Raw genomic sequence first — 13781 nt, 5'->3', positions numbered from 1 at the left:
ACTTAAAATCTTTTTCACTCTGACCTTGAAAAGTTTGGAGTCTCGTAGACACATTTGAGTGTTGGTGAGGATACCCATTTCCCCTGAAATTGCATGTTTCCATACAGGTCATTGTCTTAGAAATGTATCCATAATTGGATATGTGAACCTGTACTAAGAATAATATACTCCTACAAAGTGAGTTGCTCTATCAGTAATCATTTAAAAAAGAATTGTTTATGTTCTCCAAATAACACAAAGAGAGTACCTACGTTGTGAACTCCTAGTACAACAACAAAAGGTCAAAACAAAATAACCACCACCTCGTAGTCTATTGGTTAGTCCATCAAATTTTATAAATGTATTCAGTTAACCCAATTGAATAGATATCAGTTGAAATGTCACACCATTATTTTTCCTAAATATCAGGATTGTTCCTAGGTCACGTGATGGTTGGTAAAAAATCCAAAACTATTTATCGGTGTTGGTACAATATCATTAGGAACACTGACATTTTCCTAAAAACTCTAAATGTGTAAAATTTATCGAGCTCAATTCATAATGGTTTTTAGGTGCTGGTGGAGCAGGGATTGGGCAAGTTCTGTGATCCAGAGTTTGTCCGCTACACATCTCGTGAGATGCAAGAGGCTTTAGACATGACACAAGAGGAAATGGATCGTGCGGCTCATCGCCTCTTGCTACAGGAGCGACAGGGCCGCCCACTATCCTTCCAGGGTGAAAATCCTCACTTATAGCACATTGCCCCCACTGACACTACCAAGTGCCTACGGTCCGTTTGGTCCCAACTAAATGACAGTCGCTTGTGGATCATTCCGGTCTTAATATTTTAGCACTGTTTTCCTCCCTTGTGTCTGTTATTCGGTAAACAGTTGACTTTATTCTTCGGTGGATTGTTCAGTTGTTTTACAAATGGATGGTGAATGTTTTATGGAATAAAACCAGCCTCAAATCGGACATTGAAAGAAGAGGTTTTTTAAACTGTGTAATAAAACCACACAAAATGAATTTGTACAATATTGTGTATTTTAATAAAATATCGATAACTGTCAAATTGTTTGTGATGTCCATATAATGGAAAGACTATATCTGTTTAACATTTTGTTTTTTAAAATACCAGTCGATTTATTTTGTAAGATAAATTTGTTACCCTCGAGAATGTCTTGTTATACTTCTAAAGTCTAATCTCAATCTATCTGGCAGGTCCAGGTCATTCTAAATATATTAGATACATTAGCGTAATAAATCTGGGTGGTGTAATTAATTTGTAAATGTTAAGCGTACTATAAAAACAATCAAAAAATGTGTAAAGACCGAATATTCTCTGATATTTTAACAGTCTCTAGATGTGTGTTCGATTGTATTTGTTATATCCTACAAGGACCATTTGCCTGAAGAAATTGTAAATTTTTATAAGTGTCCATTTTGGAAAAAAATTTAACAAGAAACTTTTAATATGATTATTTATTTTCCAGACCTTTTTTGTCTCTATTAGTGTTACGTTTTGCACTTGAAAAGTTAATTTAAGTACACTAATGTTATACTTAAATCTGTATTTTAAACTGTTAAAACCAAGCCTATATCTGTGATAACTGGTAATACTCAGAGAGTCAAAAGAACTCCCATATGTTTAATTAACTATTATTAGAACATTTGTAATTTAGTGATTTGGTAATTATACATATTATTAAGGTGACCCTGGGAACCTATAGTAATTTATATATATCATTAGAAACTAGATTTTTACCTGAAAACAATAGTGCAAAACTTTGCTGTTGTGACAAAAATTACTCACACACCAATCATTTCAATTTTTTAAATTGTTGTAGGCCTATTAGGAATGTTGATCTGCACTTCAATATTTACACTCCAAAATCTAAGTTAATAAACCCAATTCACATTTATTGATTGATTGTATCTAATTATCAAGTAAATATTACATTAACAACCAACAATTTGACAAGAAAAAACCTCAAGGTACCTTTAAAAATATTGGAATTAAAGATTCATATTACCTCTTGGTCACACATATTTTCATTCCTGACTGGATTAGTGGATTACTGGATTATGAAAAATGAATACTTTTTGTTTGGTTCTTCTCTTCACTTCACCGAGTGGTTTAGCTTAGGTTTTCACCATGTAACGTTTTGTCCCATTATAATAATGGTGTAGTGGCAGACTTAACTAAACCTAGACTAGCCGATATTTTTATTCTATGAACAAACTTCTTTGAAAAAATTTAAATATTACAAATTGACACTGTTCTAACCTAACATAACCCAACCAAACTTCTCGAACAGCTTAAAATTAGTTTTTATAAGATGGAAAAACATGTGAGGTAGGTAGGTCGGGCGTCTTGCGGATACGTGACTGCATTAACAGAAACCCTTCCTGAAGGTAGGTTGGATTAGGGAAGTTAAAGTTTAGGTTATGTTATAATGAATCGAGTTGTTTATATATGTTATTTCCAGACTGTTTTTGCACTTTTAAAATTATTATTTATTGTGTTTAAAGCACTATTTCAATAGTAAAACAGGTTGGAGCAACAACTTGATTCATTATAACCTAAACTTAACCTTCCTTATTTACCTAACTTCAAAACACTTAATACAGTCACAAATTCACATAACACCCGTCACCTACCTACCTCACATGTCTAAATAAGAACTGATTAGTTCACAATAATAATGATCAACGCTCAGTTACATTTAAAAATGCTTCTACCACTTTATATTCTTTGTATGGTAACAAAACCAAAATATCTCTGGCCTTCGGCAGAACAACAACAGTTTTTCAATCAGAGGTCCTGGCGATTGAGTGCTGTGCTAATAATATTATTAGCAAGAACCTAAGAAAGGGTAAAATCCTTATTCTCTCTGACAGCCAGGCAGCATTGAAGGCGCTGGGGTCATGTGTGACACAGTCACGAACAGTAAAAGGGTGTAAAAACACCCTCAAAAAGTTAGCAGAGCGAAACCAAGTCAAATTGTCTTGGGTTCCTGGACATTCGGGGCATGAGGGGAACTAAAAAGCCGATGCATTGGCCAGGAAGGGTGCGGAAGACCAACTGTCAGGACCAGAACCCTACTGTGGTACCCCCATAAGCTCAGGAGTAGCCAAAGTCCAAGACTGGGTCAAGGTTCAAAAGGCTCTGGCCTGGATGAACCACCCAGGTATGAGGACGTCCAAATTACTAATCGACCCTACTGATAAAGGTTGGAAAGACTTGCTGAGCCTTAAGAAAGGGGACATTAGTCTACTAGTAGGAGTGTTAACAGGGCACGGTCCTATCAGGAAACATCTCAGGACCATAGGGAGGTCACAGACAGACCTCTGCAGGTTCTGTGAGAACGAGGTAGAAACCTCAGAACACTTATGGCTGGACTGTCCAGCGTTGGCCCATAGACCAATGTATAGGTTACATCTCTGGGGAGGTTATTCCTGGAACCAACAGAGATAAGGAAGCTGGGTGTCTTTCAGCTCCTGGGCTACTTGAGGAGCCTAGGGCTGTCAGAATGAATTAAAGGGTGCTACAAAAGGTCTCCAGGCCGAAGTAGCTAGGGGTATGCCATTACCCCAGCCCCCACAAAAAAAATAAAAAAAACCTAAACTTAACCTTCCTTATCTAACCTAACTTCAAAACACTTAATACAGTCACAAATTCACATAACACCCGTCACCTACCTACCTCACATGAAGAACTGATTAGTTCACAATAATAATGATCAACGCTCAGTTACATTTAAAAATGCCTCTACCACTTTATATTCTTTATACAAACATAATGTTTGTCGTCTTAGGTTTTTTTCTTCTTCCCTAGACGATCCTTTCAATCGTTCATGTTTGTATTCAATTCACTTAACACATTAATGGCGACAGAGACAAGCAGACAAGAGGCATTACAGTAATCAAAATCAAGTTTCTAATGATATATAAGGTTCCCATGGTCACCTTAGTATGCATAATTTTCAGTGATTTAAATTGAAGGAGGCGCCATACAGTTTTAGCGAATTTCCCTATAGGGAAGTAGCTATTACCCTAGGTGGCATGGTAAGACCTAGGCCCGGGACCGATTTACTTTTTCATTTTGATGTCCCCAGAGGCCAGAAACACCATTCGTTCAAATTTTTATATATGTATATACAGTAGAACCTCTTTAATCCTAACTAATTGGGACCAGGGGTAGTTCGGACTATTGAATAGTTCGGATTACAGAACATATTGTTGTTTTTACATAACAATAGCTAAAACATGGCTAAAATTGATCAACATTAATTTGGGAAAAGTGAAAAAATGTTTTATAAAGTAAAATACAGTGTTTATTTAATACAGTAGTAAACATGGTGAATAAACAGTACTGTAAATTAAATACAGTATACAATAAAGAACTGCTGTACTGTGTATAGAGTACAGCAATGAGGAGTTCGGATTAGTGGACGTTCGGATTACAGGGGTTCGGATTAAAGAGGTTCTACTGTATATATATAGATTTATATATATATATATATGTGTCCGTGAACACGATAACTTGAGTAATTTTTATCCGATTTTGATGAAATTTGGTTTGAAGGTGTAAGGCGGGATAAACTTGAATGAGTTCGCGAACCAGCATGATCGGACCATGGGAACGGGGTTTTACGGGGGGTTTTATGGGGTAAAAATTGGTTTTTCTAATTTTTGACCCTCCAAACGCAAAATTTCCCAATTTCTCTTCAGACCTTCTTAAAGAGCTTAAAAAAACAAATAATTTAGTATATCAAAGTGTTTTTGTACTATTATTAGTTACGGAGAAAATTCAAATAATTGTTATTTTAAAATTCCCATGTTATTCTTATGGGGAATATTGTAAAATGTTGTAGTCTGCTTGTTTATGGATATATTTTGATCAAACTTGGTAAATTTATTTATTTTATACTAAGTTATTAATATTTCTCTAAAAAACACACTTTTTTACCCTCCCTGTAGCATCAAGCCTATGTACTCATAAAAATTAATGTTAATTAAATACATTTAATTGAAAATCAATTCAGGAAACTGGAAATTCGCTTAGTCGGCAGGTTTGCTGCGGCGGGGGTATTTTGACCCAGATGGATATTGCTGAGATATATTTCGATCAACTGCATAAATGTGTAACCAGTACATTTTGTGTAACAGTTTCAACCCTTCACGTCAGTAGAGTTGACAATTATTAAATAGTTGACATTTCACTGTCTTTTGGATGTCAGATGGTTTTTTTATCAATTCAAAAATGAAAATTATTTCAAAATATACATACAGTATACTCCCTCTTATCCGGACACCTTTTAACCGGACTACACTCGGCGGAAATGACATCTCTTTAACCGGACAATTTATATCAAAACATTGGTTTAACCGGACTATATCAGGATGAAGTGGGCAGTACTGAAACAACTGTTCTCGTGGGAAAGATTCGAGACCAGTGAACACATGTCTAAATACAATGCTATCCTAAATTTAAGTCGAATATCAAAGTAAACAGTCCGTTTTAACGAGTTTCTGGGGACGTCGGTTTAACCAGAAAACCCGTTATCCGGACTGGCCTCGGGCCCTAGGAGTCCAGATAAGAGGGAGTCTACTGTAAGCTTTAATAACAGACAAGGTATAAATAGTGTTATAGTTCAATAGATAAAGAACGAATGGTTACTTAAGTGAATAAAAATGTCCTTTATTAAACCATATACAAGGATATCACTTAAAATTATAATGTCTCTGTATCACAACTTGTAACTCTAAACAAAACCTTTAACATGAACTTTTTCATATTTCCCTGACTAGAATTACAAAAAGGTAACAACAAAAGTTAGACAATAATACAGTAGAACCTTGATCATCCTTACTTAACCCTCTCTAAAAGAGCAGGGTAAGTAGTTAAAAACGGATATAGGTATGGTTCGTTTTAGTTGTTAAGAGTCGACAGTTGCTACAATTTGTCCAATTTCAATTCTTTTGCTGAGCCAGAGAAAAGAGAGTCTAATAATTTGATACACTTCTTGTAAGAATCATGACCATGTAACTTAAGTGAAGCCATGAAATTCAACTGAAACTAAAATAGGTATACATAATTAAATTAAAAAGGTAATGAAATCATAACCTCATATTATACTTAGATTGGAGTAAATTAACAGTAACAGTTGGAGTAATATAAAAATTGTGTACAGAAAAATAAGCCATTCATCAAAAATGAAAGCTTAGTAACTGCTTCAATTTTTTGTAACCAAACATAAAGCCAGAAGCAATGTAATTGGTACACTATTTATAGTTCAGTATTACACTGTTATGAGATTTGCAGGAATCAAATATGTATTAAATATTGAAAACACTACGGACACCTCCAAGTCAAGGATCTCTTTACCTATTTTTAAGTTGCCTTAAACAAATTAATCAAGTAAACGAATGGATTAAGACTTAAATCAGAACATTACAGAAAAATGTTCTTTTCTTTCTCTTGTCTTGATTCTTGAAAATGTTTAAGACCTTTTAAATTATAAATATCTAACTTTTTACCATCTAAATGTCCAGACCAAAAACAAAGCAACTTAGTTGAAAAAAAATCAAATCTTTCTCAAAAAACGAACATGAGTTTTCTTTTCCTATCCTAAACATAATAAACATTTGTTCATTGTAAAAAAGTCTATCAACTAATTTAACATCGAGTATATTCATAAGCAGCAGTCTTTGAAACAGTCTTGGTTTTCATGTTTTAGTCAAATTGCTTTTTTTGTATATCACATCAATTTCACTTTTTTTGCACTTTTTCTATCGCATTCATACGGCCCCAAACAGAAGGGCGATTGAAGTCAGGCAATCCGTCAGGGAAGGGGGTTTTAGTTCGGTAGTAGTCGGACGGGCAATGCATGACAAACTCAAAGTATTCCAGCTTACGAGGACTATCATCGTGGGGACCTGAAAAAGGAAGCAGACATTTTCAATAAAGGAAATTTGTTTTAATTATTAGTGATAAGTTTTTTATTCCTAAATTGCAAAATACATTATATTGGAAAGTCACTTTACAAAGGTGAAATGAACATCTCTTGATTAAGGTAATATGTACAAAATACTACTAACATAAACAATTAGACTATTTGGTTGGATCTAACAGGAATCACTTACTACATGTCAGTGGAGAAATCACTAACTCTGTTGCAAGCATTTTCAACCAAGGTAGAACCCCTCATATTCAATTCAATTCAATTCAAAACTTCTTTATTCTGTCACATGTAAATTGTTTACAAAGAATAGAGTCAGATCTAACCTAAATTATACATATATTTTTAATATCTAAAAATACATCCCACAGTTCTTAGGATAATATATACAACATACGTTACACACATCACTCCAAGAAATCGTGGAAAAAAATAATATAAAATAACTACAACTGAGTCTTAAAAATTAATAAAAACACACAGTAATTACTATATCCTAGAATAACCACGTGCAGCAAAGATTTTTCTAATTATAATTTTCAGGTATGTCTTAAATATAATAATTTTGACTACGAGAAAAAATGTTGGAGAGAGTAAAACGTTGATTCAATCAAGTATGCCTTCAATAGTCTCAAAAACTTATTTTGGTTTTTTTCCAATTTAATATTTCCTGGGAGGCCATCAAAAAATCTATTTCCTACATATGTTGTTTTCTTTTTGAAAAATTCCAAATTATGTTGTTCTACTAAACGATGAGCTCTAGTATTATAAGAATGTGTTGTATTGCCAATCAAAATCCTATTGCCAAGTAATGTAAATTTTATTGTTTCATAAATGTATAAACTGTAAACTGTGAATATTTTTAAATCTTTAAAAATATGTTTTACAGAATCTTTTGATTTTAAATTAAACATTATTCTTAAAGCTCTTTTTTTGCTGAATCAGAATTTTATCCATTTTCTTCTTTGTTGTTGATCCATATATTATACAAACACCATAAGCAATATGTGAATGTATTAGAGCAAAATATATGGATTTTAAGGTTTTAATATTACAGGAGTAGACCAGTCTCCTCAAAGCATATAGACCACTTGAGGTTTTATTCATAATATGATTAATATGGTTGTCCCAAGATAGCTGTTCATCTATAGTCAAGCCTAAGAATTTGATTTCATTTAAATGATTTAGTATTTCATCTTCTAGGAATATTGTTGGACTTATTCTATTTTTTGTTTTTTTTGTTGAAAAAGATACAAAACTTGATTTACTGGAGTTTAATAGCAGATTTTTACTATTTAAAAAGTCTTTAATCAGTGATAAGCCAACGTAGGATGATATTTCTATGTTCTCTTTATTGTTGGCCGAGACAATGACGTTGGTATCATCTGCATAAAGACACACTTTTCTATTTCTATCCCCCATCATTCTAGGTAGCCCCTTTAGGTAACATAGAAACAGTAATGGGCCGAGAATAGATCCCTGAGGGACACCGTATTGGATTGGTAATGGACGAGAAGCAAATTTTTCGTTATACATAAACTTCTGATGATCTGTAAAATACTCTATTTCTACATATTGTTTCCTTTCTGTGAGGTAGGAGCAAAACCAAGCCAATTCTGTACTTTTTACACCTAGAGAGCTTATAACTTGGATCAGTTTGCAGTGCTCAACACTATCAAAAGCTCGGGATAAGTCCAAAAAAATGCCAACGACTCTTTCACCTCTATCAACAGATTCGATTATTGACTCAACAAACTCAATACCGGCTGTTATAGTTGACTTATTTGGCCTAAAACCATGCTGTTCATTATCCAGCAACATGTTTGATTCAAGGTAGTTTGAAAATTGGTTGAAAACAACTTTCTCAAGGATTTTTGAGAATACTGGAAGCAGTGATATAGGCCTGTAACAATTAATATCTTCTGGATTACCTTTTTTGAAAATTGGAACTACTTTGGCAGTTTTGAATTGTTCGGGGAACACTCCTGTTATCAGTGAATGATTAATTATATGAGTTAAAGGTGAGCAGATTAATGGCAACGCTGTCTTAATGGTTGATATAGGTATTTCATCATTGCCTGGTGAGGGTTTATTTTCAAAAGATAATATTATTTTTTCAACATCTCTCTCCGTGACAGTTGAAAATTGAAGAGTTGTTTTTAAATGTGTTTTAAACTGAGTATTTGCTGGAGGCACTATGGTTATTTTAGGAACTATTAAATCTTTTACAATATTGACAAAAAATATATTAAAAGTTTCGCAAACATCAATTGGATTTGTGATATAACTACCTTCGTGCATCAATTTTATATTTGTATTACATTTTGACAATTTTCCCAATTCGGAATTAATTAAGTTCCAGGTAGTTTTAACTTTATTTCTTGAGTTTGTAACTTTTTCCTCAAAGTAAGTTTTTTTATTGTTAATTATATATCTTTGAAGTTCTTTTTTCTTTTTTCTAATCTGAATCTTAATATTTTTGTCCTTGAGTTTTCTGAATTGAGATTCTAAGTGGACTATTTCAGACTGTTTCAATTTTGATACATCGTCAACCCACTTTTTTTGCTTACATAGGCCTTCTGTCAGGGCCGGACTTACCTATGGGCGAAGGGGGCGAACGCCCGGGGCCCCCGGGCCAAGGGGGGCCCCGCCAGGGGCCCCCTTTGTACATTAGTTTTTATCATTAACTTCGAAAATTGATCAGACACTTAACAAATGGCCTTCTTTTGTAACAGCTTTATTTTTATTTTCGCTATCCTATCTTTAAGGTTATTGTTAGGTGCATTTTAAGGCATTACTAGGAATGAGATTCTTGACCCTAAGGGACTTTTTCTCAGAGTTGCACTGGGCCCCACGCTTAGGCCTGGTTTACATGAGCTGAGCATGTGATAGGCTGTGACGGACAAGTTTCAGTTTCAATGAAGCCGCTCGCCCGAACGTACGGCCGCGGCGAATGGGTTGAAGGGGGTCCCGCGCTTGGGGCAAAAATACAATAAATATGAAAACTCTAGTCCCAACGTAGAACGTAACTTGTAAAATTGTATTGTGATAAATGGAGATTCACTGGAGTTCAAATACTTTTAAAAATAAAAACATTGCTCCGTTTATGTTTTATTAAATGTTATTCTTTTCTTTTACCTCTAAGTATATACCAATCAGGATTTTAAGGGGTAGAAGTATATTATCCGTTCAATTGAAAGGTTTTGTAAAATAGTAATTAATTAAGTTATGCGTCCAAATTTTGATCTCCAATTACGTCTTTGGAGTCAAAATCATATACTGTAGCAACAGTAAGATTTTTAAAATCTATATAGACACTTTAAAACAACTAGAGTCGTCTGATGTTAACAAAAAATTACATTTATTGGGAGTGGGCGAGCGTTGTCGACTGTAAACATATTTATATTTTAAATAAATTCTTAAATTTCATCTTTAACCATCATATCTTTAAAATTCGTATTAGGCCCATTTAAAACTTGCTACTGATTCAAGTAAATCAAATATTACAATTTTCTAATACAAAGAGACATGTTGAATGGCACCGACGAGTCTACAAGTATCATATTCAAGGTCCCGGGCAATGGACGCACAACCTGACGTCTACAGTGAACTGCTGATCGAAGTGGCAGCCAATCACAACGTTGAGCACCAAAGGGGTCATCTATGATTGGACACTGTAGGCAGGGTTAATTAGAATGATGGGAAATCTAAAAAAAAAGGAAGGGACAGGAGGAGCAAGATGGCATCAGTCTGGAAGAAGATTTGCGAGGCTTAGGACGGGGTCGGATCGAGTAGACCCCACTTAATATATCAGGATTGGTAAAATCTGCCACCTGAATACGTCCTAGGCCAAACTACTTCACCTACTCAGCCCACGCCGAGAGAAGAGGTTCCAGGGGGTCGTCATCCACCATCGAGGACCAGGATCAACCACCGAGTCATCCAACAACGGAGACAAGGGGAGGCCTGGACATCACGAGACGTCACCTCGGGGGAATTCATCTACCCTCAAGATCTTCTCCTCGGTATGTCAAAATTCAATTATAATTCCCAGGACAACAAATTTTAGAAGAAAGAAGATAAATTTAAATTACATAAAAAAGGGCCTAAGCTAAATAACTACAATTCATTCAAATTAAACCTAACTTAAAAATAAAAATTTAAAACCTAAATAATCGATGATATAAATCATAAATAATAATACAAATATTATTTCCTGCTAAATAAAAACAACAACAATATAGCCTTAAAGGTTAAACCTGTAAAATAATGTATTTGAAATAGCCCAAGTAAGTTCTCATTTAGTATTTTATTTTCAAACGTGTATATTTGGTAGCTTGCTAAATGTAAATAGTCTTTGTTTGTTAAGTGTATTAATTTTATAGAATTTCATATTAGCCTTGTGTTTTAAGTTTTGTGAACTGGACTTTGGCCAAATGGCAAAGATGTAGATTAATAACATTTTATGAATATCTATATATTTTTTTAAAGGGTTTAATTAATTAAGATCGAGTCGTTTTACATATGTATTATATCTATCACTTTTAATCTTATATGTGTTCAATTCTCTTATCTTGATACTGGGGCCCCAAAGATATTTAATTCCTTTGGTAAATACGTCATTTGAATTATTGATTATTATATATATAGGCCTATTGTGTTTTAAAGGGTTATATACATTAGACTAAATAATGAAATAAAATTTAGTAACTCATACAATGGTGTCAGTTCAATCAGTTCCTGAGTATTCTCACATATGCCAAGCGAGTATACTGAGCTTAGTTGTAGTCATTTTGTATTTTTCACATTTAAAGTAAAAGAAAACCCCATAAGTTTACATGGTGGAGGCTGCCGATTTGATTTAATTATCAACAATGATTGGACTGGCACAGATGAGTTATGCATGTTAAAATAAGTGTTGTATGATTAATATGTTTTAAGAAAGTGACAATCGCATAGCAGGGATTTTGATTTAGCAAAGCGACAAAACCGTGTATATGCTTAGATTAAGTTAAGACTTTGTCAGGTTATAGTTGTTCAACACATAAAATACCTTAGGGAACTTTAAACGATCTAATAGGCAATTTACACAAACCGTAAATAGTATAAAAAATATAAATACAGTAGTGACAAAAAAAATACACATTTAGTTTTAATTAAATTGCAGTCAAGTAACTAATCATAAATAACATACTCTGTTAACAATTTTTTTAAACATAAAAAATGAAATGCCATTAACAGAAGTTGATCTACCCCCAGACATATATAGGGTTAAAAAGGAGCAATTACAGCTTATTTTGTCGAAATTTAACATAAAATATCGGGATGAGGACCTTGTAGCCGAATTGAGACCCATTGTAGCTGACCTTAAAGCTTTTGTAAAAAATAATTGGTCTGAAGAGAAAAAATTGATTTTAAAGAAACTTTTAAGTAAAAGATGTCTTTCGGAAGCTGAACTGTCAAAACACCCTTTATTGAATCGCATACACAAATTCATCAGTGATAGGGAAAACTTGTATGACACACCAGCTAGTGACAGTGAGGAGGACGAAAATTACGAGGACATTGATATAGCATCAGAGGACTTAGGAGAGATCCAATTAGCCGGCACATCTTTAAACGTACATTTACCACAACCCTTAAACAATACGGTTTGTTACGTAAATCAGCCTCCTTTAGCAAACAACATGGCACAACCCAAAGAAAATTTACCATTAATTTCTGCTGGTACATACCACGGTCTAGTCACGGAAAACCCCAGCGATTTCATAGACAAATACGAAATCGCAGCTCAATCAAACAATTGGCAGGAAACGTCAAAATTAAATTTATTCCCAGCCCACTTAGCGGGAACTGCACTCACTTGGTACCAACACTACATGAAAGGGAGACTAATTGATAGTTGGGATGAACTTAAAAACACCTTTATAAGTGCATTCACACCCGTTGCACAAGCTCAAACACTTCAAAACATTTTGGATAAAAAAGTACAAGGGCAGGATCAGCCGGTACTGACGTATTACTTAGAAGTACTAACACTATGTAAACGTAAACAAGCGATAAGCAGAAGCAGCTGCAACAATCAATGATAATGAGCTGATAAGGGATCCTGTCTAGTCCTGACTCACGCGCATTCACACACATAAAATGCCTTATCGCCTATCCAAAACAATTTAAATCACTTTACTCCCATAGTTTGTCCTTTGAGACTAGTGGTCACGTCAAGTTGGTTGAAATTGTCTTACTTTTGTGTTATTTTATTGTAATTCTGCAAACTAACAGTACAAAAACAAAGCTGAAGTGAGTAATGTTGTATTCAATGCTATGTTTGTGTTGTATTAATCGATATTGGATCCATTTAAACATCTTTCAGTTACTCATATAAATACTTAGCTTGTGAGTGTTTATTAGACATTGCAAGATTTTGCTCCTCAATAAAAAAACTCAAACTTGAAAGTCCCAAATGGTACTTTTCGTGCTAGGACTTTAACATATTATAAAAACGAGAATGCCATAGGTACCAAAACCATTATGAAAATAAAATAATCACACCTATATTGTAGTAATATTGAAAAACCATACAAATCGACGGCAATAATCGATAATTTAAATACGTAATAAACAACAATATATCAATACTTCTTATCCAAATATATTATGGTAGCCTACCATGATACCATACCAAATATGCCGTCAATACATTTTTATTTTTGTGTATAAAATTAAAATATGCTGTATATAAAAATATGTTAAAATAGTTATATTTTAAGAAATTTTTTTTATATAGAACTTATTGCTTATTTGGCCTTAAATTGCTCTATTTGAAGCCTAAATTTA

The 13781-nt window shown here is 33.8% G+C and overlaps 2 protein-coding genes across 14 annotated transcripts in view; one reads left to right on the top strand and one right to left on the bottom strand.

Annotated features, from left to right (window-relative positions):
* Nucleotides 1-1452, top strand: part of LOC129005959 (muscle calcium channel subunit alpha-1-like) — a 332295-nt gene extending 330843 nt beyond the window's left edge. For 12 of the 13 annotated variants that reach the window (XM_054435029.1, XM_054435032.1, XM_054435024.1 and 9 more), the window contains one exon: nt 552-1452. In XM_054435029.1, the coding sequence (XP_054291004.1) occupies nt 552-734 (183 nt within the window). In that variant the 3' untranslated portion in view covers nt 735-1452. The remainder of the gene's footprint in view (nt 1-551) is intronic. The other variant, XR_008491886.1, reaches the window with a different exon arrangement.
* Nucleotides 1453-5658: 4206 nt separating this feature from the next.
* LOC129005960 (GATA zinc finger domain-containing protein 1-like) overlaps nt 5659-13781 on the bottom strand; it is a 34519-nt gene continuing 26396 nt past the window's right edge. Inside the window, exon 4 of the mRNA XM_054435033.1 lies at nt 5659-6921. Coding sequence (XP_054291008.1) covers nt 6755-6921 — 167 coding nt within the window. The 3' untranslated portion in view covers nt 5659-6754. The remainder of the gene's footprint in view (nt 6922-13781) is intronic.

Source organism: Macrosteles quadrilineatus, unplaced genomic scaffold, assembly GCF_028750875.1.
Source record: "Macrosteles quadrilineatus isolate MER2022 unplaced genomic scaffold, UCM_ALF_1.0 Scaffold_47__1_contigs__length_942521, whole genome shotgun sequence".
In the NCBI taxonomy this organism is placed as follows: domain Eukaryota; kingdom Metazoa; phylum Arthropoda; class Insecta; order Hemiptera; family Cicadellidae; genus Macrosteles; species Macrosteles quadrilineatus.
The sequence above is the reverse complement of the archived record's forward strand: the minus strand, read 5'-3'. Positions and strand labels throughout refer to the sequence as shown.